The sequence below is a fragment of the Ahaetulla prasina genome, chromosome 2, assembly GCF_028640845.1.
Source record: "Ahaetulla prasina isolate Xishuangbanna chromosome 2, ASM2864084v1, whole genome shotgun sequence".
In the NCBI taxonomy this organism is placed as follows: Eukaryota; Metazoa; Chordata; class Lepidosauria; order Squamata; family Colubridae; genus Ahaetulla; species Ahaetulla prasina.
Window position 1 is genome coordinate 192,774,238 of NC_080540.1, and position 27,053 is coordinate 192,801,290.

The following is a 27,053-nucleotide window of genomic DNA, read 5'->3' on the forward strand; positions in this document are numbered from 1 at the left end:
TTTTTGCCACAGTTGTTAAATGAATCACTGCAATTGTTAAGTTAGTAACACAGTTGTTAAATGAATTTGGCTTCCCCATTGACTTTGCTTGTCAGAAGGTCACAAAAGTGATCACACGTCTCCAGCATGCTATAACTGTCATAAATATTAGTCAGTTGCCAAGCAATCAGTTTTCATCATGTGACCATAGGGATGGTCATTTGTGTGAAAAACGATAATAAACCACTTTTTTCAGTAACTTTGAATGGTCACTGAGTAAACTGTTATAAATCGAGGACTAACTCTAGCTGAGAGTCAGGGAAAGTGGGGGGAATGCAAAATTAGATTTCCATGTTTAAATGTACTTCTATTCATCAGCTCATAACAAGAAACTTGAATCTGTTTTAATTTTTTTTTCTTGATGAGCCTTGTTTTCTGGGTATAGTAGATTCCTTTAACCATTTGCATATTTTCTTTTCACTTAGGCTGTAAAAATGTCGCAGAAATTGGCCGGCATCTTGTTCAATATTCCAAATTGTAAAGAACTCTCCTGCAACACTCACTGGACCAGAAATAGTATGGTAGCTAAAGAAAAGAAAAGAAAAACTCTGGATGATTAAAAACAAGGGAGAGAGCTTGGCCATCAACCACATGTCAAAAAGTTTGTCTGATGAAATTTTTGCAGTGCCCTGAAATGAATGGGACTTATAGCTGGCCTATATTGAACTATGAATAACTGGGAGCCCCATTCTTTTGCATGCCTGTCTTCATGATACCCAGCTAGGAAACATTCCTTAAAAACTTTCAATTTTACTACATTCTCCTCCCTGGATTAAGTGTGTGAAATGCCATACTATCCAATGACTTATGTGGTTTACTTTGAATAATACAATAAAACAAAATCATGGCATCACTTACTTGGAATGGCAATATTAGGCCACGGAGTCCAAGTACAGTTCAGTGATGAAATCTTAATTAAAACATCCCTGGCAGGTTTCTATCCAACATCTGTTTGAATACGTTCAACAAAAGGGAAGCAACCAACTTGCTAGATCAGTGGTAGTCAACCTGGTCCCTACTGCCCACTAGTGGGCGTTTCAGCTTTCATGGTGGGCGGTAGGGGTTTTGCCCGATACTGAAGCACTTTCCTTTTTTTTAATTTAATTGACTTTTTAAAAAAAATTCATAGAATTATTTAAAAATATTTTCATTAGGTTTTCATAAAATTCCCTGTGACCATTTAAATTTCTGAAAATATACTATTTATATCACTCACGCATAAGTTTAGTTCACATTAGGCAAGTAAAACTAAATGGCGCTATAGTGCGACCGCAGACAAAAGAGCCTCGTCCCAGAATAGCTCGTGCATCTCCCCACATACCACCCAGCTGTAACAGACAAGCAGAGCTGGTAGCCGGTGTCCCCCCCCCCAAACCCAATCCACGATGTGTGAGAGGCATGTGCAGACGATACATGACGCATTACTGTGGAACTGGTCGGCGGTTAGAAAATTTTACTACTAACAGAGATACAAAAGTGGGCGGTAGGTATAAAAAGGTTGACTACCCCTGTGCTAGATTAAATATTATTTTCATTAGACTTCTTTTTCCTTACTAGAACCTGTCTTTGCAAGTCTGAAGTGCTCCCAGAGAATCAATCACTCCATTAATCAGAACTCACCATTCCTGATCAATAGATGATCCAGAAATGCATCAGCCAATCTCTATTCATCTTCCAGTTAGAAAGGAAAACTACCTGCCCCCCCTCCCCCCATGACCGTAAAAACATTTGCTGATGAGGGAAGAAGCTCTCAGTTTAACTAGAGTGACATCAATATGGGAACAGGAAGCCAGACCCGTGTGATGATAAAAGCCCAGTAATGGCTTCATACAATTACCAGGGAATACAACTCATTTTTTTTTGGCTTTGCACAAATCCATCTGTAATGATAGAGAATCTAGGCTTCATCTATGTGATACCTATTCAGATATTTGAAGAGCACTCTTATAGGGTATCTCCCTTTCAATAAGGTCTTCTCAAAATTTAGCATGCTTAGCAATGTTCATTGTTCTTCATAGGGCTTTATCTCTGGGTTCATGAATAGAAACTAAGTTGTTGCCCTTTCTCTAATCTAATCTAATAATGTGTTGTTCTCCAGAATTCTTGTTGTTGTTGTTATTAGTTGCGAAGTCATGTCTGACTCATCGCGACCCCATGGACAACATTCCTCCAGGCCTTCCTATCCTCTACTATCCTCTGGAGTCCGTTTAAACTCACGCCAACTGCTTCAGTGACTCCATCCAGCCACCTTGTTCTCTGTCGTCCCGTTCTTCTTTTGTCAGAATTCTTAAAGGGAGCCAAATACCAGATATCAAAAGTGAACATACTGTATTTGAAAGGATGCCTGATCAATCCAAAATAAAATAGAATAGTCCCGTTGTTTATAAATTATACTGTATAGAACTGTGTTTATATAATCGAAAATTTTGCTTGTCTGCCCACCAAGCAGTTCATTCTTATCTATATTCTAAATAGCCACAGCCCCCTGTGTCTAAAGAGAATCTAATCAATCACTCATTATTATTCAAATAAAAGAAATTAAATCAGCACATCATGTGCATATTTTTAAAATCCATGTACTGAGCATAAGCCTTATAACTGTGGCTAGGATTTGCTCATTGTGATTTTTTACCTATAAAATGGGTGGGTAAACTGTAGGTAAGCTTTGCCAGAATATCTTGTCAAAATTTAATAGTAAAGCTACCTAATTTCAATGGAGTGATTTTTCATTTTTGAAACTATTGTAAAGTATTATATTCTTTTCCAACAGTCCAACTCAGGGGAAAATATCATATCACAAACTCTGCAGCCTGAAACTCCTAAATAAAAAAAAATGCACTCCCTAACCACAAAGAGATTGTTTAACCCTGCAGCAAAATGTGCCTCTTATTTTTACTGCTGTGGTTTAAAGGAGGCTGCTCAGAAAAATGACTTCACAAAGTCACACAATGCTAAATTTTTGCTTGAAATCTTGAATTCATTGAAGTATATATTACTGTCACAAACTGCTTTGGCTGTCATTTTGGGTAGCAAGAAGTCTAGTGTCCCTTGGCATTCGTAGATCCAGTTGTAAGCCAGCCTTTCAGTCTGAGGAGGAATAAAATTTCTGAGATGTTGCCCCAGAACTGAACCTTCCAGAAGTCAGGTGTGTAATACAAGTCTTCCTTAAGCTCCAGGAATGGGATCGCACAAAACAGATTGGCCCTATGCTGCAGCCAGTTTCCTAAGTAGAAATCAGTATAGAATAGGGGTCTCCAACCTTGGCAACTTTAAGCCTGGAGGACTTCAACTCCCAGAATTCCCCAGCCAACAAAGCAAAGCTGGCTGGGGAATTCTGGGAGCTGAAATCCTCCAGGCTTAAAGTTGTTAAGGTTGGAGACCTTTGGTATAGAAAGACAAGGAATTTGCCCCAAGTCTGGAAGAAGCCGGGGTGAGAAAATGATCTGCCAAGCTTCCTGCCCTGCTTTCAGGGCAAAGGTCTGTTGAAAGTATGAACAGAAAAGAGTTAACTGAAGAAAGTGGCACCATTCCAGGTTTGACTATTGGGAGGCTAAGTTTGCAGAAAACTGCAACTCTTGACTTCTGTAAAAATGTGTTTAGATTCAACATTCTCCTGGAGATAACCATGCCTCTGCTTTCATTTCCCCTTGGCCTTCACTTGGGGCCGCCTGCCTGTTCCACAGATACCTGACCTTTTAGCCAACTCATAATTCCTTAGATAAGAAAATGACTTATCACTTATCAGCCAATAGATGTCAAGGGTTTCCCACAATGACGAAACTTTCCAAGTAGCCCCAAGGATTTATGAAGGATAGGGGGAAACATACTGAGCTCTTTGAAAAAGGAGGACAAGTTATATGAACATTTTGTTTTAATTGTCCATTGTTATTAGAGAGAGCCACAGAAATACCAAGTCCAGATCTCTGATTTTTCGGACTGAACTAAATGAAACAACTGTGGCAGCAAATGATGAAGACAGCAGGAAGAATTATTTATTTTATTAGATGTTTTTATCCCAGTTTATTATATTTATAAAGAACTTGAGGCAGTAAACATATCTAATATTCCTTTCTCCTCCTATTTTCTCCACAACAACCACCCAGCTGAATTTCACACATAAAGTGGAACTAGAACTCACAGTCTCCCAGGTTCTAGCCTAGTCCCTTCATCACAAGACCAACCTGGCTTTCTTTGTTAAAGCTAAGGAAAAATGAGTGACCCTCCCCCCCAGCTCTTCTTTAAAAACGACTAGCCATGTTTAAATGATAGGATAGAGATGAGAACAAACTAGCAAAGAGACAAAATTCTCATCCTCTCAGAGCAAAAAAGAGGTTCTTTCAATGGTTCTCATTATTGCCATGTAAGTGATTGACAGGTTAAGCTTGATATTTCGTCCAAAGGGGGTTTTTTTATTAAAAAAAAGGAACAATATATGAATTTGAAACATATGCATTGTGTTAATAATCACAGTGGATTGTGCAAAGTAGAGGTTAAACTAAAAGGACTGAAATGGTTATGGTACAGAATGAGATCCAGTCATTGGATCTTCAGTTCCAATATGCAAGATGGAGTCTATTTCAAAACAAAGACCCATAGGAATTTATTGCAAATTATTTTTCCTTCAAACAACTACAAGTAAATGAAATAAGTTTTATGTCAAACTCTGTTCTGTGCTCATTGTCAAAAGTAATAAAAATGAAGAGGATATTTGAAGCACAAGCTAGTGAGATATAATACTGAATGATGGGGTGGATGGGAGAGAGAGAAAATGCAAATCACTCCTTTCTTACTAAAAAAATATAGGAAAAGGAATGGCAGAACCTGGAGGCAGAGTTAAAAGAGGGATCTGCCTAGAATTCCTACGTAGCCATAAGCAGACTAAGTTAACTCCATGGATTCTAAGCAGGTGGATTCAGTGGAGCTTATTCCTAAGAAAACATCCATAGAATTTTAAAATACACATATAAAATTGGTTTTCAGTTTTATAATAGTTCTATACCTTGTATTGTTAAAGCTACATTTATTGAAATTACAAAATTCTCTTAATAATAATAAAATGCAAAGAAGGTTCTTTGTATTACAGGTAGTCCTTGTTCAGTGATTACCTCATTCACAGTTATGACTGTGTTTATCATCTTGTTGCAGTTTTTACTTTAGCTTTACAAACCTGTGAGGGTCATAAATGCAAGGATTGGTTGCAAAGTTACTTTTCCATCACCATCATAACTCTGATCAGCCACTATATGAGGCAGTTGCTAAATGAACGCTATCTGCAATTTTTCCATTCTTTTTCCCTTACCACTTGGTACCACTACCATATATGGCAGTTTCTCTGGAGGATGTTTTGTCTTATTTTATTTGGTTTGGGCTTTTTTGCAAATCACTCGACAAACTTAGACAATTGATGGAATCATATAACATACTGTATCCTTGAAAGCAGCCATTTAAGCCATCAGAGTCAATCCCCTGCTTACTGCATGGAGCGAATTGAAAGAATTCATGAAAAGAGCTCTAGAACTTCTGCTTGAACATATTCATCCAAGGACACTCATCACCTTCCTTAATTGAGTTTCACAGTTGAACTGCTCTGGCTCAGATTGGTGGGGATTTTTTCATTGTAGGCTCTGCCTTCCTTTAAGTTAAATAGATGTGCACAGATAGATGAATATTGAGAGGGTGGGAAGAAAACAGAAAACCTTTTTTTAAAATTCAGTTCACCCACCTTGACATCTAATTCCAAAAAATCTTGAGATACATCCAAATGTCAGATGTGATCCAGACAGTTGTTGGCAACTTTAGTCAGTTCTACTGTACGTGCTTGGCTGGGTATTCTTATGCCTGACTCCCTGCATACACAGCAGATGTGAAAATCTACCTCCATTCACGGGTCCCTCATCCATACTGGATGCTTCTCTGTGTGTCAGATGTTTGCTGTGTCAGAATAGAGACGCTAATGCATGTCAAGCCAAAGTTCAGTCAGTTTATACCATTTTTTCTTTCAGATTTCTAATCCTGGATTTATTCCAATTCTAATTTATTTCATTACCAATAAGATAATGAAATAAAGCAATTCTTTATGCAAGGTTGCTGCTGATGATAGGATATGGCAGAACTAAAACTAAAAAAAAAGAAAACCAAGCAGGTTTTGACAAGTATTCCAGGGGAGATAACAAGCCTATCCCCTGAGCTTTCTCTAAATTCTTCATGAAGCAGAACAAAGAAATCATTTGTGTTCCTCAGAGCAGAACAAACCAATCTTTGCTCTTAGATTCAAGACGTCCATCTAGCTTCACAAGACAGCTCTGAGGGAAGGCATTGCTCAAACCTTCATTGAAGCAAAGCAGCCCTTGTAGATTTAGAACATAAAATAATGGAGTTTATTTTTTTATTTTATTTATTTATTTTGTCAATCATATATAAGATAGGTAAAAGTATAAACATAATTTGGATACATGAAAAGAGTAAGTAAAAAGGAATATTAGGACAGGGATGGTAGACACACCGGTACACTTATGCACGTCCCTTACATTGGAAGGGACCTTGGAGGTCTTCTAGTCCAACCCCTTGCTCAAGCAGGAGACCCTATACCATAGGTGAACCTATGGCACGCATGCCAGAGAGGGCACTCAGAGCCCTCTCTGTGGGCACACGCGCCATCACTATGCCAAGTGCTGAAAGCAGCAGCAGTGTGGCAGCACCATCAAGAGCCGACCAGACGGCCAAGAAGAAGTCTTCTCCAGTGCAAAAGAGGTCTGGCTCTAAAAGCAGTGGGTAGGTCACACTGCTTACCATCTTCAGCTCGGCTTCCTCTTCTTCATCCAGCTCCAATTCTTTGGGCCCAGCGCCAGGCAGAGTGGCCTTGAGCAACCCGGCGGGCGCAGGGGGCACAGCATCAGGGTCGGCCTCATCGGCTGCCTCACTGAGTAACAAGCCGTCAGCTACTGGAGGCTCTGCAGGTCAGAAGTGGATGGAAGGCCACCCCTTCTCCCCTAGCCTATTGTCTTTCCTTACCCCCTTTGGGAGGGGGGAGGGAGGAAAGGACCTTGATCATCTATCTGCCTGGTCTAAAATTTGGCAACTACAAATTTCAACCAGTAAATGCTCAGTCTTGCACATTGGAAGAAAGAACCCAATCACAAAGTACATGCTTGATGGACATTGCCTCGCAGATGACCCCCACCCTGTCAAAGACCTTGGAGTTTTTACATCTAACGATTTAAGTTCCAAAGCCCACTGCAACTACATAGCTAAGAAGGCTCTAAGAGTTGTCAACTTAATTTTACGTAGCTTCTTTTCAAAAAACACCACGCTACTGACCAGAGCATATAAAACATTTGTTAGGCCAATTCTTGATTACTGCTCTCCTGTCTGGAACCCTTACCATATATCTGACATCAACACAGTTGAGCGTGTCCAAAGGTATTTTACGAGAAGAATTCTCCATTCCTCTGAAACTAATAAAATACCTTATTCCACCAGACTTGATATCTTGGGTCTAGAAAACTTGGAACTTCGTCGCCTTCGACTGGATCTGGGTTTAGCATATAAAATCATCCGTTGTAATGTCCTTCCTGTCAATGACTTTTTTAGTTTCAATAACAATATCACAAGAGCTACAAACAGATTCAAACTCAATGTCAACCGTTCCAGTTTAGATTGCAGAAAACACGATTTCTGTAACAGAATTGTATATACTTGGAATGCATTACCTGACTCTGTGGTTTCTTCTCATAACCCCAAAGGTTTCACTCAAAAACTGTCCACGGTTGACCTCACCACTTTCCTAAGAGGACTCTAAAGGGGCGTGCATAAGAGCACAAACGTGCCTACCGTTCCTGTCCTACTGTTTCTTTCCCTATGTATATACACGTTTTTAGTACCTCATTTCTCCTCATATATACGTTCATATATTTATAACCTTTTATGTAACGCTTGTATATATTGTTATGACAAATAAATAAATAAATAAATAAATAAATAAAATAAATGAAAGCGATTCCCTGATGGAGTTGGAACTGGGAAGCAGGGGCAACATGCTCGGAAGTGGGGCAGGGAAGGGGACAGCAGGGGAGGCTGGGCAGTGCTCTGCAAATGGAAGCACGGTGGCCCCTCTGCCCAGCAGCCCAATGGGAGCGCTTCCTCCTTCCCCTGTCTGAGGTAAGGTGGGCGGCTCACATGTAGCATGTTGGCACTTTACAATAAATAAATGGGTTTTGGGTTGCAATTTGGGCACTTGGTTTCTAAAAGGTTTGCCATCACTGCCCTTTACCATTTCAGGTAAATGATTGTCCAGAGTCTTTTTGAAAGCCTCTAGTGATGGAGCACCCACAACTTCTGAAGGCAAGTTGTTCCATTGGTTGATTTTTATCACCGTTAGGAAATTTCTCCGTATTTGTTGTTTTCATGTATTGCTTTTTTATTTGATGATGTGCAATTTATAATTTATAGTGCTTCATTTTAGCTGGATTGTGCCCAGTTAAAGATAATGGAAAACACTTATACATAGGGAAAGAAACAGTAGGACAGGAACGGTAGGCACGTTTGTGCTCTTATGCACGCCCCTTTAGAGTCCTTCATGGAATTTACTTCATGGAATACTGACCAGAATAGACAGTGCCTGCCATTCCAGGAAACTGGGAGGGTTTGATGAGTAAGTAAGGCCATGAGTAAGTCATGCCCTTACTTGCCATGGCTTCCTATCTCTCATCACTATTGTCTCAGCTTTCTTTTACTTAATAACAACAGTTTGCATAGGAAAGAACCCAGAATCTTCAGAGAACTCACTCTTTTTGACTTATTTTTTTTTCTTCCATCACCTCACTCGATGGACTAGCAAATATCTTTTATTTCAATCTGGGGATTGAAATGTGACTTGAGATTTTCCTTCTTTCTTGTACATACAAAAGGTGTATCAGGCATGTGTCACCAGATTCTGTTTTCCTCCAATTTAGGAATTAGATCTGGCATACTTCTGAAATTCCCTTTGATTTTCAGTCACCATATTTTTTTTCCCATTGGAATTTCTTTTCTTGGAACTAATTCTAATGAAGTTCATGTCCTTTGATAGCTGGTGAATATTTATAATAGCTGACCAGGCAATATAAATTCTGAGGAAGTGGGAGCATTTCATAGCAGCTGCATTAGGCCAGGTGATAGAAGCAGCGGGTATGAGTAGGATTACAAAGTATGTGATTATTTCCAAGACTCTTTATCTTGAGTCATGATATCATTAATTCTGGAGTAATTGCTCCAGAGGAGTATTTCACTCCTGAAATGCAAGCTTTTCTGCAGGCTGCAGAATATGGTTCAGATTCTGGCCAATCCAATTATTTCTTCAACTGGCATTGGAACACTTTTCCAAACATCCATCTTTCCAATGAATTCTAATCTCCGAACTATACACTTATGATTTCCATCCTCTGGAAGATAATTACTATAATTCTTGTAATACTAGACAGAAGTCAAGGAGAGTGATAAAAACTCTGCCAACTGTTCAAAAAGGGATTGGTGAGCTATGAGCAGTAATGACACTGGTAAACAGAGAGAATTTTATACTTTGATTTTTTTTCATCCCAAAGCATCCTGGGATAATCTTTGTTTAGCTCATGGATGTCAAACTCACTGTGTCCTGTTGCATTTCACGATGTTTTTTTTTCCCTTCACAGAGCTGGGGTGGGGTGGCCTGCGCATAACACATCTAGACCACAGGCTGCCAGTCTGACACCCATGTCTAGCTGAAGGAGAAGGATATATAGATTAATTTGGTCTTCCCCCACTATACATTTTTAAATCTAAATATATCAAAAGCCTATGGACAGTCATTCGTGTCATGGTTGTCCCAGAGGTGCTTTTTCAAGAGGCAACTGGACTTTCTTTGTTATTCCTTGAAGACAATTCACTACTCATCCAAGAAACTTCTTTAGAACTGAATTAATGAAAATATTAATTGAAAAAAGCATCTTTGGGATAAATATATCAAAATAGCTTTCTCAGTGGGGTGAAAAAGCAACATGCCTTAAATAAGAAAAATGTTAATTTGGGAATGAAATTTAATGGCAGTTTCAACCCATTACTTTGAATGAAACATTACTGTACATATGTGATAAAACATCTGTGTGATAATCACACAGAGAGACATATATGTAATGTCATTCAACTCTGAATCCTGTGCACAATCAAATCCTTGTTTCACTTGTTTGTTTTTTTGTTTTTTTGGATGAATAATCAGCAATATTATTTTTATAGACTTTACTGTACAAAAGAATTCATCATATGGTTTTAGGATGCAGGAGTATGGTAAACTGCTTTGAGATTCCCTAATATTATCAGCCAAAGCTTTAAGGAAGGTGAGAATTTTATATATAATAAGGTAAAATCATCTGAGAGATTAAAGAAAGACAGTCTGGTTATGGCTATGGCACCGGGTTAGAAACTGGAAAACTGAGTTCAAGTTCTCAACTGTGAGCCAATCAGTTTCTCTCAGCCCTAAGAAAGTTTCCGTGATGAGGGTAAACAAAAACGCACACAAAAGTGTTCTCACTGATGCACACCTCCATTCTATCCTGAGCGTTTCCACAGCTCAGAACCTAACTCCAAACATGGATGAACTTGTAGCCAATAAAAGATGCTAAGCATCCAGCTCGGACAAAGCAACATGAGAGAAAGAGAACCAAAAAGCTTATGTCTGTTCTTTGTTTTAAATTTATTTTTGCAGGTTTATTTGAAATATTTGTTCATATTTGAAATATTAATCCTGTTCGGCCCATGTTAATACATTCCTGAATGAATATGATACAAAAGTTTTACATGCAACTGGCCCTTTGAGGGCAACTATAATGCTGATACAGTGAAATTTTGCAGGAAGCAGTTTTTTCCGAGTCCAGCTTCGGCCTTGAAAGGAGGAGAGGATAGTGGGGGAGCAGCATGAGAAAAGGCTGCCCCAACAAGCTAGCATCTTTACCACTCATAATTGGAAACAGGGATTCCCTTTCAAGACGGGCCAGCCTCCCTCATGCAGGACCAGGGAGCACTGCTCTCTTGCCGCTTCCTCTTGCTCTCCAGAGATTTCCCAAGGCAAAAGTTGGACTCGAGGAAACTGCTTCCTGCAAACTTTCTCCTCCATGTTTCCACACACAGCAGCAGCATCCTCCCCCTCCTCCTTTGCTGGGAGGGTGCACCAGACAGGGAAATGCCAACGATGTCTGGGATTGGGAGAAGAACATCTCCTTTAGTATGCTGCGCGCACACCCACACCCACACCCACACACACACCATTCCAAGTTTGGAGATTTTTATCCACATTTGACCTTACAAACTGTCAATCATGCCTTGGCTTGAAGAGAAAGCTCTCTCCTTCCTATGTGGATAAAAGTCTCCAAACTTGGAATGCATGTATGTCAGGGGTGGGTTCTATTTAGCTTTACTACCAGTTTGCAACAGGAGCGTGCGCGCTTCTGCACATGCACAGATCATCAATTATGATGCCCGGGTGGGTGGGCGGAGCCTCTCGCCACTTTTACTACCGGTTCAGAAGAACTAGACAAAACCAGAAAGAACCAGGAGCAACCCACCACTGATGTATGTATGTGCGTGCATGCCCTTGGCTGCCAGCAGTTTGGGGAGCTGAGGAACTTGTGGGGCACCAAATTGTTCCCACATCAAGTTAGCTGGTAAGACTTGTTCCGTCCTGAGTCAGCCACACCCAGTGAGTGGCGTTAAGCTGGCCACGTCCACCCAGTTGCCCATGCCCACCTAATCTGCCATGTCCAGTGAGAGGTGTCAAACTGGCCATGCCCACCCAGTCGCCCACGCCTGGCCAGCTCCCTGAGGCCAACCATAGCCCTGATGTGGCCCTCCATGCAATCAACTTTGACACCCCTGATCTATGGTAAGAAGAGACTTCACTAGATACCAGGTAGAAGGGGTCAGAAAGAAAAGGCAATCTGCAAATGCAAAGTGTCCTCAACTACCATCTCAAGCTTTAAAACCCAAAGACTGTGCAGTACAATAACATTTAGAGATTAGAATGTTCTTGGATTTCATTTCAAAAACATGTAATAACTCAGCAGTAGTAGGCAGAGGGAAGAGATAGAAGCGAATAGCCTTGAATATGAAGTCACTCCCACTTGGCCAAGATCTACCAGTTGCAGCCACCCCCTTTCTGCTGCATTCCTTCTTTCTGTTTCTTTTTCTCTTTTGTTTCAGGAGGAACAGCAGGCTCTTGCAGCATCTCCTTGCTCATCACCATGTCCCTGGGAGGAATGAGATGTCTAGTGACTGGTGCTAGTGGGTTCCTGGGTCAAAGGATTGTTTGCCAACTGCTGACAGAAAAGGAGAGTTTGGCCGAAGTCAGAGTCTTGGACAAAACCTTCAGCGTTGAAGCACTCCAGGATTTTGAAAGTAAGTAAGGTTGTTGAAAGGAGGCAGTAATTTGGATGCCCAGGAAGAAATACCCAAATCCACATTGTAGAAGCTTCTCATGTAGAGGATCCCACTTTGCTCAGGTGGCACCTCAGTTTCTCAGTCAAGCCATTTCAGACTGGCTGGTGAAGATTCATAGAATGGAAATGTTTTCTCCAGTTTTTTAAACATACAGAATAGATAATAAACTAGATTAAAAACATTTCCTCGGCATGTTAGAAGAAATGTTTCTAATATGGAGGAGCATTTTATCAGCTGAGCCTCGGCCCCAAGTCTGAAGAAGTGTAAGTTCAGCTCCCCCCACCCCGCCCTTCCCTCAACATTAGCCAGATTAATTTAGATAATTAACTTATTATTTTATTAATAATTAATTTATTATTAATATGTCTATATAACATTTCTGCTAAGAGATCTGTCAACAATATCTAGGATATTTTTCATGACATTTCAATTTTAATTGAAAGGAACTGTACATAGTATGCGTGTACACATGGAAATTGGATTAGAAGATTAGCTTTAAAGAAAGAATAGACGTCATCTCTCTGATGCCCAAAATAGTGATATGCATAAGCTTGTGCACAAATCCAGATTAAGAAAAAATGAAAATCAGATATTGTTTGCACTGTTAATAGAGAAAAGGCTTAAAAGTAAGCTTTATATATTTAAAGTAGTATAGGAATATATCTGGGTATATGGATTTGCACAGTTCCTGCTTAGCCTTCATTTTCCTGAAGGTATCTGGTTGTTAACTACTGTAAATGGGTTTGCTTTTCTTTTTTTCTTCCCACTCCTGGCAAAACCTTATTTTGGTGTAAGGAATCCAGGAAAATATACTTGTCTGTCAGTTCATTAGAAAAATTCAAGAGTCTCATTGGTATTTCTGACTTCAGCAACTGCCCGTAGTTTGGTTAAAAGCTATCACTTCACAGGGGGGAAACTAAAAAAATCCTAGCAAACTTTTGCTTTGCGGCCAGGAACAAGTCACCCATGAACTTTGCAACTCTGTAAATCAGTAGTGACAGGCAGTTTCCTATTATTTTGGGATTGGAAATAGAAATGCAGGCATCAAAAATCATGTCTAAAATGGAATGCAAAAATATTTTTATTTTGGGAATATATTTCCTAGACAGAATGCTGAATATATTTATTCCAATCTATTACTGAGGTTGGGAGAACTATGGATATAATGTAAATCCACTGGGGCTTTACAGTACTAATATTTTTATAAATGTTATAAATTCCTTATTCTTGTTCATTTCTAACAAATTTTTGTCAGCAAACATAAATGGGGTATTTTATGCAGTCAGTACAATCATTTATATAATAAACTGTAACATAACTAATGTTTTTTATAAGTACAGAATATGCATTGTATGTATTATGCTATTGACAGAACAGCTCAGTTTAATGCATGTTTCCTCAGAGGATTAATGAACATATTCAAAACTATCAACTGCCTGGGTTGTAAGAAAGGAACTTCAGTTTGTTTGCTCAGTGAGTTCCACAGAATTTCCCCCCCTCAGATTGCAGCTGTAATGGTTCTGAGGCAAAAGCTTCAGACCCTGCCATCAACAAGTTTCCACAGGTTCTAGCTTGGTCCAAGGTCTCTTTCTCTGATCTTTTCTAATAAGAAAAGAGGCTCAGCAATTCCTATGATCCTTAGAGCTTTAAATCCTGCTACTTGCTCCAACCTCCAGTTGACATGCTAAGATGAAGAGACACTTTGTTTTGGAATACACGTCCTTTGCCCTTAAGCTCATTGATTAAGACAGGGCCTGTCCTTGTGCATAGAGCCACAGATATCTTCATGTAGCGACTTCCCTTCAGATAAGATGGAGAGTCACAGTTCATTGTAGGCTTGAGTTCAGGGTTTGTCTTTCAATGGCATTGAAGAAAATTGTATTTTCAGCACAAAGGCAAAGACAGCTTAAGTGGCAGCTAAACTGGGGTGTCCATTGCTGCTCTGCCTGTCCTGTTTTTCTATGTTATCTGACTAGATGGCTAATGGGAAATAAAACTTAACAGCATGGGGAGGGAGGAGGAGAGGGCTTATTTCTCTCCCCTTCTCTAAGGATGGTCTGCATTGCTTGCTTTATAGTGAATATAAGGAAGTTAAATATAGGTCATTACTTATTGGGTGTTTTTCTTCTTCCAGAAGTGAAGAGTAGCACCCTCTTGACAGTCATAGAAGGTGATATCCGGGATGTGCCGCTTCTTGAAACTGCAGTCCAAGGAGTCTCGCTTGTCATCCATGCAGCTGCCATCCTTGACCCTCGGGGGTTCATTGATAAGCAGACCCTCTGGGATGTCAACGTCAGGGGTAAGGTGGGATGACTTTTGAGGCCGAGCCAGAGAGTGGTGCTTGCAAAGAAATTTTAAATTCTCCTCAGACTGCACAGAGAGAGGTCAGCCCCTCACTGGCAGGTGGTGAATGGGCTGCTCCTGGCCTTACTAGGGATAATGGTCAGGTGTCTCTCTTCATGGGGAGCATCTGGATTGCAGATGAGAGAAGGGTTCACCTCCTCCTTCCACTATGGCTGGGATTGTTCTCTCTGTGTGGATAAGTGTCTGTTTAAGAAGAAAAGTTCTGGAAGACATTACATGGGTATATGGATATGCATTTGCACAAACCCTACAAAGTTGTCTGGGAGGAAAATATCTTTCTTAATGTCTCACATGCAAAAAGACAGGGATCAGGTAACCCCACGCACATCGTTTATTCTATAAGAAACCCAGAAACAAGTAATTTTAAACTGACCCCACACAAACCTCGTAAAGCAGGCAGCATATATTTTATTCCATTCTGTCTGGAAAAGTCCCTGCAGTTTTCTTGCAAAGGTTTTTCAGAAGTGGTTTGTCCTTGCCATCTTTCTAGAGCTGAGAGAAAGTGACCACTAGCCCAGGTTCACCCATCTGGCTTTGTATCTAAGGCAGGACTAGAACTCTCTGTCTCCCAGTTTCTAACCTGATGCACTTAGCCTGTCTCCTTTTCTCTGTATATACAGGTAGTCCTCCACTTACGATCACAATTGAGCCCAAATTTTCTTTTGTTCAGAAACAGAAAATTTCTGTTTGTTAAGTGAGTTTTGTCCCATTTTAGTGTGACATTTCTTGCCACACTTGTTAAGTGAATCACTGCAATTGATAAATTAGTGATCTGGTTGCTAAGTGAATCTGGCTTTCCCATTGACTTTGCTTGCCAGAAGGTTGCAAAAGGTGATGACATGATCTCAGGATGCTGCAATGATCATAAGTATGAGCCAGTTGTCAAGCAACTGAATTTTGATCACGTGATCATGGGGATGCTGCAAATGTAACTGTGAAAAATAGAATAGAATAGAATTTTTATTGGCCAAGTGTGATTGGACACACAAGGAATTTGTCTTGGTGCATATGCTCTCAGTGTACATAAAAGAAAAGATACGTTCATCAAGGTACAACACTTACAACACAATTGATGGTCAATATATCAATATAAATCATAAGGATTGCCAGCAACAAGTTATAGTCATAAATGGAAAGAGATTGGTGAAGGGAACTATGAGACGATTAATAGTAGTGCAGATTCAGTAAATAGTCTGACAGTGTTGATGGAATTATTTGTTTAGCAGAGTGATGGCCTTCGGGGAAAAACTGTTCTTGTGTCTAGTTGTTCTGGTGTGCAGTGCTCTATAGCGTCGTTTTGAGCGTAGGAGTTGAAACAGTTTATGTCCAGGATGCGAGGGATCTGCAATTATTTTCACGGCCCTCTTCTTGATTCGTGCAGTATACAGGTCCTCAAAATGGTCATAAAGTCACTTTTTTCAGTGCTGTTGTAACTTTGGTCACTAAATGAACTATTGTAAGTTGAGGACTACTGTATATGTGTGTCCAAACACACAAAGAAACCCAAATATTCTCAATGAAGAGAATGTTCCTTCGTTCTTTCTTTCTCTCCCCTCTCTCAGAGAGGGGGGGGGACTTTCATTTTAAAAATCAACTATATAATATAATAAGCCAGAAATCCGGAGACAGTGAATTCTAATCCTGTTTTAGGCATAAAGTTAGCTAGGTCACCTTGGGCCTGGGCAGACATTCATCTGCCCAGGCAATATTAAACACTTCTGAAAATCTTGCCAAGAAAATCACAGAGAATAGTCCAGGCAGTCATCAGGACTTAATCCTGACTTGGAGACACACACACACACACACACACACACACACACACACACACACACACACACACACACAAACTGCATCACCAAATTAGCTAATCCAGGCACATATCAAATCAAGATCCGTTTTCATTTTATAGAAAAGATATTCCCAATCCTTCGGATCAAGAATAATCCTGGTCAGGAATCGTATCATTTATAGTTATATTTATATCTTTGTTTGTTTTCATCCTTCTTTATTATTTTTTATAAATAACCTAAGGCAATGATCATACCTAATAAGTCCTAAAATATTTAATAGGACATATGAGGTGATCTACAGTCCTGGTATCTGTGCCCCATGCAGAATTATGTGCTATTAATGCCAAAGCCCATCTTCTCACAGAGATAAGCCACAATTGACGTTTCCTAGAAACATGCGTATTCATAACTGTAATGAGTCAAGGAAATTAGTTCCTTTGTTGGTTTATTTTGAAACAGATTGCCATCAATGTGATTATGTCAGTAAAATCAGTAATATCAGAGCAGTAAAATAATTTTTAAAACACTATTTCATCTGAAACAAAATCAGAAATGCAACTGTTTTTTCAATAAAGAAGATGGCATTCATTCCTAGGTTAAAGAGAAATAGTAATGGGAAATGAGTAGATTAAATTATAGGCAACCTATCTGAAACAGCACCATTCTTGGGGAATGCATGCAGTCTTCATTAAAAAGATCCAGTTAGATTCTAAAGCTTCCAGTACATATTTGATTGCAGGAGAGGGGAGAGAGATTCAGTGAAGTCCTTCAGACATAAGGCTTAGAAAGGAGGAGGACACTAAGAAACAGAGGGAAAATATAAAAGTCTCCTTTAAATATTTCACTGTAGTTCTGGGGCTGTGAAAGTTCTTCTGGGAACCTTCGCTCCCATTAATGCACAATAAGCCTGTTTTCTAGCAACACTTGCAAAAACAGCAGTACCAGACCTGCGTCAGCTTGGGCTTCTAAGTAAAAACGATCCTTACCTCCATTTGTAGAGGATCAGTGGTGGGATTCAGCCAGTTTGCACCTATTCGGGAGAACTGGTTGTTAATTTTCTAAGCAGTTCAGAGAACTTGTTGTTGTAAGAAATCATATTTTATTTCCACTTTACAGGGCTAATCCTGTAAGGAAGGCAGGAAGGAAACATTCTGGTCAGGGGTGAAATCTAGCAAGTTCTGACAGGTTCTGGAGAACCGGTAGTGGAAATTTTGAGTAGTTCGGAGAACCAGCAAATACCGTCCCTGGCTGCTACCAGAGTTGGGTGGGAATGGAGATTTTGCAATACCCTTCCCCCAGGAGAGGGGAGGGAATGGGGATTTTGCAGTATCCTTCCCCTGCCATGCCTATCAAGCCCACAGAACTGGTAGTAAAAAAATTTGGATTTCACCACTGATTCTGGTATTGTTTCTAGCCTAATCTTTATTGCCCTGCTTACAGAAACTGCCTCTCTGGTTAACTCTTATTACATTGTAACAGCTAAGGCGAAGCGCCCATCGATGTGAGTGACGTTGAGTTGGCCACGCCCACATGGTCACATGACCACCAAGCCATGCCTACTCAGCTGGTCATTAGGGCAGAGAACTGGTTGTTACATTATTTGAATCCCACCACTGTAGAGGATAATATAGTCTAGAAGGTGGCAGTTCTGACAAACAGGCTCAGAGGCCTTTTGTGGCATCAATTTATAAGATGATGTTCTCCTGGGAGGTGGGGGGCAGATGAATAGCAACTATCTCAGCCTTTGTAATGTTGCTAATATTTCCCTTTTTCTGAAGGTACACAGCTGCTGATGGAAGCCTGCCTTCGCAATGATGTCCAGTATTTTATTTACACCAGCAGCCTTGAGGTGACAGGCCCAAACAACAGAGGAGATCCCATCTATGATGGTGATGAAGACACCCCATATCAGGTCACCCCAGGCCAGCCCTATGCTCAAACTAAAAGAGAGGCAGAGAAATGTGTCCTGGAGCTGGATAGCTTGCCACTCAAGGATGGCAACAGTTTTGTGACATGTGCTTTGAGGTCTATGTACATCTATGGAGAAGGCAGTCCTTTCCTTCTGAGCCACCTCGATGAAAGCATCCTAAACAATAATGTATTTTTGAGGCTGTCTAGGAAAGAGGCGATTGTAAATCCTGTCTATGTGGGAAATGTTGCTTGGGCTCATATTCAACTGGCTAAAGCCATGAGAAACCCAACAAAAATGAAACAGATCCGAGGGCGTTTCTACTACATCTCAGATGATTCTCCCCACACAAGCTACTCCGACTTCAATTATGAGCTGACAAAGGAGTTGGGGTTTGGTGTTGAACCCAAACCTATGATGCCCATCCCACTTCTATATTATTATGCTCTGTTCCTGGAGATTGTGAGCTTCTTGCTCAAACCTTTCTTCAGATATGTTCCTTCTATTAATCATTTCCTTGTCATCCTGCTCAACACCCCTTTCAGTTTTTCTTACAAGAAAGCACAAAGGGATTTTAACTATACTCCTCGCTACTCGTGGGAAGAATCCAAGCAGCGCACAAGTCAATGGATTGCTGACATAACCCCCCTGAGGGCAGCATACCTGAAAAGTAAGACTACCTGAATTCCAGAAAAGTCTATTCTTTAAAACAATTATTGAATCAATCAATATTTTTTTATTATGGTCACAGCCCAGCATTACTAGGAGTATCAAAATATCTAAAATGGGAAAACATACTGAAAACTTGAATAAATTTCCCATGTTGTATCTATATTTGCAACATTAAAATATCAGATGAGCATCCCTCCTGATGTCTGACCATTTTTTATGTCCACTTAAGTTGAGTTCCTGTCAGCATTCAACATCCTAATTCCAGAGCATCCAGAGTATTGTGAAAACATTTCATTCTCCTTTTGGGAATGTAGAAAGGTGTTGATAGGCTCAGTTTGTTGAGCATCTTTAAGTCCATGTAGTTTTACACTCACATCAATTTTGGTCCACACACACCAGATAAATGACCTAGCACATCATGAACAACCATCCAAGGATCCCATGCTCAGATGTCTCTAAACATGGCCTAAACATGCTATGGTACTTGTTTTTATATGATACAACCTCATGACATTGCCTTCATTTCATCTCCAGTCTGCAGCTGGGGCAGCTTGAAGTCATATTTATCTCTTCCCCTTATAGTGTTTTCCCTCTTCTCCTGACACCATGTGGAACAATGTTGGTGATGACATAGCTGGCCAAGGATTAGCCAGCTCCGATTCTCTATTTTAGCCTGTTATGGGAATGTTCCATCTCCTGCAAGTCTCCTTCAATATCTGCTTTCTCCATAGGCAGCTGCCAGGGTAACATTTGATCAGAAATTTTCAAACTGTTGTCTTGTAAAACATCCCTAGGTCTCTCTCTTAAAAAATAGGATTACTGTAGTGCTCCATCTGCAAAAGAACAAGGACAATGGCAGAGCAGCAAATCTCCATCTTTTTCCTTGCTGAAAAGAGCCTTCCTTGCTAATGGCAGCTCCTCACCCAGAAAATATTGCAATTTTGGGGCTGTTTTGGGGTGCTGGAAATACTGGGGGTCTCTCTCAACTCGCTGCCAGGGGAGCATCAATTGCCTGTCCAAGCAGTAATTCAGGCTGAAGCAGGAAGAAGCAGGAAGGTACCCATATGCCTGCCCACCTGCTGCAGGGCCAGGTGCGGGTATTGTAGTTCACAGTACAGAGACCTTCTTTCTTCTCTTGTAAGCTGCCTTGATAGCAAAGCCAAGGTACTGACTGCAGCTGACAGAAGATGAGGAAGAATAGTTGCTTTCTTGGGGGATCAGGATCAAGAACAATTTAGTTAATACCCTATCTGCTTAGCAGTGGTGACCCACTATGAGTCTCTCCCTCCCTTTGTCCACCATGTAACAAGCCTGTCCCCATGTGGGATACATTGTCTAGTTTGGAAATAAACAAGCATCAACCAAAACTTCCAAGAGAAAACACTGGTAATTTTATTCTTCAATTTGCAAAGCGGATGGACCACGCACAGGCAGATACAGTGGACACACCGTAAATCATCAATACATTTGCCTTATATTCCCTAGTACCTTTACAAATTTATCTCCCACCTCTTCTTCATTGGCTTAGTAATAATGATGTCACAACCTATCCAAAGTGTCTAAAATGAATACATTATCTCCACCCCTGATTACATCTCCCACTACTCCCCCTGCCCTCATTTACGAATTTCCTTTTATGGTCCTAGTTCCTAGGGGTTGTCTCTAGAGTAACTATCGTATCAGTAAATTCTGGTTATGGCCGGTTTCTAGCATAGCAAAGGCCTCTGATCTTAGCTCCTAGGTACAATTCTCAGACTTCAGCTCATGAGATTAGAAACATATACTATGTATTTTCTTCAAAGGCCAACATGTCTCCGTACAATTCTGTAAAAACAATAAAACTCCCACACCCAGCTCCAAGCATCTCAGGAACATCAGAGGCTGCCTTTTTTCTGCCCAGGCACAAGATTATCACCAGAGCTTCCATTGCCCATTTGTGGAGGCTTCCTTTGAGATACAAGATACAGGAGGAAGGCTCACATGGGGGAAGGGGGGAGGGGCATGCTTAAGAAAATGCCTTGCCATTTTGGAAAATGATTGGTTTTTGAGGCTTTGATGGGATATCTTTAACCTGCCACACAATCAGCTCCAATCCTATCAAGACTGGTGGTTGTCCCAGGTCTCCAGATCCTGATAGATTGGAGCCCGTTTTGATGACTTTGTAACTTCTGTTTGGGTTGCCATTTTATTATTTTATAGTGGCTTATTGGTTTATGATTTGGGTTTTTTAAAATTTTTGTTATTGTTGTTGAGTTCTGCTGAACTGAAACCCTGAAAGAAAGGCAGCCCAGAACTGCTATAAGTGCACAACCTTTTTAAAACTGAAAGAAAACTGGAAATATCTCTCTATGCTTTTCTACCTTTTAAAATTAATTTTTGCCTGAAGATTTGAAGGGCCAGATTGGAGAGAAATCATCATAGAGAAAATCTATGCAATCACTAAATCTACACCAATTTAAAAATACGTAATCAATTTTTGCCTGAGAAGTTGATAAATATTTTCAGATTTTTCTTTTAAAAATACACACAAAACCTGTACTGGATTTTTAAAAAAGTATCCTGCCAAACTGGATAATGTAATGTTACAGGCTTTTGAGAATCTGCACATCTAATTTCTAAATCAGATCAAAGGCTAGAACTATTTTAATAGTTAATATTAATATTTTAATACAGAACTTTACTTTGAATTTTCTAAAAGAATCCAAATTATTTATTGCTTCATGAATTGTCACAAGCTTAAATCTGAAAAGATTATTCTAAGTTTGAAACATACCCCCTCCCTCGAAAAAAAACAAACAACCTTCAGCATATGCTTCAAATTGTTTTCACTTGGCATTAGCAAGACATCTTATATTGATTTGATGGCAATTTCTCAATAGTTTAATAATAATAATATCAGAGTTGGAAGGGACCTTGGAGGTCTTCTAGTCCAACCCCCTGCCCAGGCAGGAAACTCTATACCATTTCAGACAAATGGCTATCCAACATTTTCTTAAAAATTTCCAGTGTTGGAGCATTTACAACTTCTGCAGGCAAGTTGTTCCACTGATTAATTGTTCTAACTGTCAGGAAATTTCTCCTTAGTTCTAGGTTGCTTCTCTCCTTGATTAGTTTCCACCCATTGCTTCTTGTTCTACCCTCAGGTGCTTTGGAGAATAGTTTGACTCCCTCTTCTTTGTGGCAACCCCTGAGATATTGGAACACTGCTATCATGTCTCCCCTAGTCCTTCTTTTCATTAAACTAGACATACCGAGTTCCTGCAACCGTTCTTCATATGTTTTAGCCTCCAGTCCCCTAATCATCTTTGTCGCTCTTCTCTGCACTCTTTCTAGAGTCTCAACATCCTTTTTACAACGTGACGACCAAAACTGAATGCAATATTCCAAGTGTGGCCTTACCAAGGCATTATAAAGTGGTATTAACACTTCATGTGATCTTGATTATATCCCTCTGCTTATGCAGCCCAGAATTGTGTTGGCTTTTTTGGTAGCTGCTGCACACTGCTGGCTCATATCTAAATGGTTGTCCACTAGGACTCCAAGATCCCTCTCACAGGTACTACTATTGACCAAGGTACCACATATCCGGTACCTGTGCATTTTGTTTTTTTGGCCTAAATGTAGAATCTTACTTTTTTTACTGTTGAATTTCATTTTGTTAGATAGTGCCCAATGTTCAAGTCTGTCAAGATCTTTCTGTATCTTGAGCCTATCTTCTGGAGTGTTGGCTATTCCTGCCAGCTTGGTGTCATCTGCAAATTTGATGAGTTCCCCATCTATCCCCTTGTCCAAGTCATTGATGAAGATGTTGAAGAGTACTGGGCCTAAAACAGAGCCTTGGGGTATTCCACTGCATACTTCCCTCCATGTGTAGTTCCACCGAGGACTACACGTTGAGTGCGGTTGGTCAGCCAGTTACGAATTTGAGTGCGGTTGGTCAGCCAGTTAGCTTCCTAGTGATTTGAGTCTAACAAAGCTAAATATACAATATTTCAATAATATTGGCACTCAAGAAGCTATTGCTATATTCAGCATAAGGCACAGGGCATTTCCTCATCTAAGTTCTCGGGATATGTTGTAGAAGATCAATGAAAACAAGTGAAAATTTCTAGATGCTTAGATTTGTAATCAACTATTCCAGGAAACATTCCCTCATTTGTTTATGGTAGAAGTACAACTATTTAAAAATTGTGCTTACAGGTAAGAGGAATTACATGATTATGGCTCTTGGCTTTTTCTTTCTTTTTACATGAAATGCTTTATAGAACCACATTATTATTATTATTATTATTATTATTATTATTATTATTATTATTATTATTATTATTATTATTATTATTATTATTATTATTATTATTATTATTTACATTTATATCCCGCCCTTCTCCGAAGACTCAGGGCGGCTTACAGTGTGTAAGGCAATGGCTCTACAGGAAGTGCTATAAAAGAAAAGCCACCTCTGCAAAGCCATTACTTACTGCTTATCACTTATGACATTTTTGTCTTCACATGAAGAGCTTCCAACATTATGAATCAAAAAGGATGACACTACCTAGAAAGCAAGTTATTTGCATCTCTCTATTCTTAGCCTATTCATAGTCAATTTTTTTCAGCTGAATGCTTATGAAAAAAATTCCAAACATCGAAACTCAATTACAACCAAGAAAGCAGTAAAGGAATGAAAGTTAGAATGACAAATTAGCGAGAGAAAGAAAAGTCTAAATCTGCATCTTATTTTCCACCTACCTACCCCCTGAGTTTGGCATTGATATGAAAGGAGAAATTTTTCACGTGGAGATGAAAAATAATAATTTTCAAAAGCTGCATTGGAATTCAACTACATGTAGTCCTTGACTATGATCATAACTAGAAGCAGAATTTTGGCTGTCATTACAATTGTAAGTTGAGACACTCACATGACAGGACTCAATTTTATGACTGTTTTTACAGTAGTCATTAAGTGAATCATGTTGTTATTAATCCAAATCATGTGGTTGTTAAATGGTTCACATGGCTAAGAAGGCAAACTTCTCTTTGCCTTGTTATGCTATGTGAAGCCTCTGATGTTGCATGAGTTGAGCCTTGTAATGGAAGTCTCTCCCTCATTCAGGACACTTAGAGAGTTTCTCCTAACATGGGTTTTCCAGTGCCTTGTGAGGTGTGAACTTTGCGTAAAGCCTATACCCAAGGCATTCTCATTGGGGTGGGTTCTCTGGTGCTGCATCAGGTTTGAACAATCACGGAAATTTTTGCCACTCTCTCTACATACAAAGCGTGTGCGAGTTCTCTGGTGACTGACCAGATGAGAGTTTTGACTCAAGATTTTCCCACACTCAGCACGAAGGAATGGCGTCGCTCCTGTATGGATTCTCTTGGGCATAAAAAAGTGAACTTTGCAGTTAACTTTTCCCTGCATTCGCTTCTCTCCTGTGTGAATTTGCTGAAATTAGGTCAGAATGCCGGCTAAAAGTCTCGCTGGGTTCAGTGCATTTATGAGGCTCCAATAAAGGAGAATAATTGTAGATAATTATTATTATATAATTATAATAATTGTAGATCATTGTAGATCATTGTAGATCAGAGTTCAAATGAGAAGTCCTTGATGTTCTCTGAGCTTGGTTGTTTTCTTGCAGAAGTTTCATTACCCATTACCCAAATTAGGTAACATCCTCAGTGCTGTTTATGTGGCTTCTCTGCCATAGACGAGATCTCAGCTTCAGTATTAAGGCTTGTGTTCTCTTGGGTGGTATTTTTAGCATAATTAGATGGTTCTAATCCCAAAGGAGTTCCAGTTGTGAAGATGAGAACTTGGAGAATCTCAAAGACTCCTGATGGATCAGTTGTTTCAACCTGTGATTGATCAAAGAAACAGCCTTGCCCAATGCTTCTCAACATGGAACCATGGGGCTGGAAAGGACTTTGGATGTCTTCTAGTACAATCTGCTCAAGACAGGAGACATTATACCATCCCAGTCAAATGGTTGTCCACTCTATTTTTGAAAACCTCAGTGATGAAGCACCCACAACTCTGGGATGCAAGCTATTCTATTGATTATTTTTTCTCACTATCAGAAAATTTCTCCTTACTTCTAGGTTGGATTTCTCTTTAACAAGCTTTCACCCATTACTTCTTCTCCTGCTTCCTAGTGCTTTGGGGAATCAGTCAATCCCCTATTCTCTGTGATAGTTGCTCAAACACTGGAAGTTATGTCACCACTAATCCTTCTCTTCAATAAGCTAGACATACCTAGCTCCCTTAACTGTTCATCAAATGGTTAGCCTCCAGACCCCTAACAAAGATCTTTGTTGCTCTTTTCTGCACGCTTTCTGGGGGTCTCAGCATCTTTTTGTATCATGGTAAATATGTTTCTCTGGATAAAATCTCTTCCTGCACATTGTCTGAATCATCCCTTTTGAGAATGTCCAGATCATATAGAATAGAGAAAAACACCAGGTAGAAAGATTAGCAAAATAACATGAAGTCCTTTAAGTGTCCAAAGAAACATTTTCTGAATTTTCTATAATAAGTTTCTTTCATTTTGAAAACACATGCTGTGTTGCAATTAATGAATAAACAATGATAGAAAAGCTTTAAGGGAATGAAGTCGATTTAGCACCTCCTTTCAGTTTTATTCCAGATATCACCTTGAGAAACCTAGCAACTATTCCAGCACCCCCAAGACAAGCATATATTAAATAGCTATATGAGAAAGGTACCCATTGCCCTAAGGAAGGCATGCTGCTCTGATTGAAGCATATAAAGGGAATTTATAAATACACAGTAAATGTCCCCAAACGGGGACATTTCAAAACAGTTCAAAACAGACTGGAATCTACACTTTGGAATTTAATGGTGGTATATAAAAAAATAATCCTGTGCCACTATCTTACCTGTTTTCCCCCTGCATAAAAATATTCCTTATTTTAACCAATAACATCTTTGCCAAATATATGCAAACTGAGGCAAACGCAGGATTCATGTTAAAGTACAGAGCCAAGGATAGAGGTGGGGAGTCTATCTCTTTCCCTGCTTCCGCTTTTAATTCCTTCCCCAAGTGTCTTCGACCCTGAGTTATATGCCACATATCAGGTTAGTAGAGAGAGAAGAAAGATGGAAGAGAAAAGCGGATCTTCTATATTGTTCACGTCATTTGCTCACGTTGTAGTTAGTGCAACAAGAGTCATAATTTTTACTCAGCTTTCAAACCAAGGCAAAATTTGGACTCCTCATTCCTGACCAGAAAAACGAGGAAAAAAGGATGCGTTGCCTAGTGAAGGTTCACTGAGTCCTACCACCACATCATCCTGCCATATTCTGCAAAGGAAACTACAACTGGTCAGACAAGCCACTCCCAAAAGCAAAGAAAGCATAAGTAAGAAAAAATGGTTACAATGAGGTGGTCAATGAATTTGCCATTAAGGATGAGCAAACCCCACCATACATAAGGTAAAAACAACAGTACTATACTAGGTGGAACTAACCTTTTTTTTGGAAAAAAAATATATGGAGAAATGAATCTCCCACCTATGATCCAGAGGTGGGTTTCAGCAGGTTCTGACCAGTGCTGGAGAACTGGTAGAGGAAATTTTGAGTAGTTCAGAGAACTGGTAGTAAAAATTCTGACTGGCCCCACTCCCATCTTATTCTCTGCCTCCCAAGTCCCAGCTGATCAGGAGGAAATGGGGATTTTACAGTATCCTTCCCCTGCCATGCTCATCAAGCTATGCCGCATCCACCAAGCCACACCCTTAGAACCGGTAGTAAAAAAATGTGAAACCCACCACTGCTATGATCACATAAAAGTCTTCTCTTTCTGAAGTGTCTGGGAGCACAAGGG

The 27,053-nt window shown here is 39.8% G+C and overlaps 2 protein-coding genes across 3 annotated transcripts in view; both read left to right on the top strand.

The window, feature by feature from the left end:
* Window positions 1-3,265, top strand: part of HAO2 (hydroxyacid oxidase 2) — an 82,657-nt gene extending 79,392 nt beyond the window's left edge. For both annotated transcript variants that reach the window (XM_058172540.1, XM_058172541.1), the window contains one exon: window positions 465-3,265. In XM_058172540.1, coding sequence (XP_058028523.1) covers window positions 465-520 — 56 coding nt within the window. In that variant the 3' untranslated portion in view covers window positions 521-3,265. The remainder of the gene's footprint in view (window positions 1-464) is intronic.
* Window positions 3,266-12,158: 8,893 nt separating this feature from the next.
* On the top strand, window positions 12,159-19,424 carry HSD3B1 (hydroxy-delta-5-steroid dehydrogenase, 3 beta- and steroid delta-isomerase 1). The gene is made up of 3 exons (XM_058173301.1): window positions 12,159-12,438; window positions 14,615-14,779; window positions 18,413-19,424. The coding sequence occupies exons 1-3, from the start codon at window positions 12,285-12,287 to the stop codon at window positions 19,225-19,227; spliced, it is 1,134 nt and encodes a 377-aa protein (XP_058029284.1). The 5' UTR covers window positions 12,159-12,284; the 3' UTR covers window positions 19,228-19,424.
* Window positions 19,425-27,053: the final 7,629 nt, after the last annotated feature.

What these genes read in the sequence shown, in the direction of transcription:
- HSD3B1 (XM_058173301.1), top strand. Translation starts at nt 12,285, where the DNA reads ATGTCCCTGGGAGGAATGAGATGTCTAGTGACTGGTGCTAGTGGGTTC. An exon ending in AGCACTCCAGGATTTTGAAA is followed by an intron (nt 12,439 to 14,614) that starts GTAAGTAAGGTT and finishes TTCTTCTTCCAG; the next exon opens with AAGTGAAGAGTAGCACCCTC. An exon ending in CTGGGATGTCAACGTCAGGG is followed by an intron (nt 14,780 to 18,412) that starts GTAAGGTGGGAT and finishes CTTTTTCTGAAG; the next exon opens with GTACACAGCTGCTGATGGAA.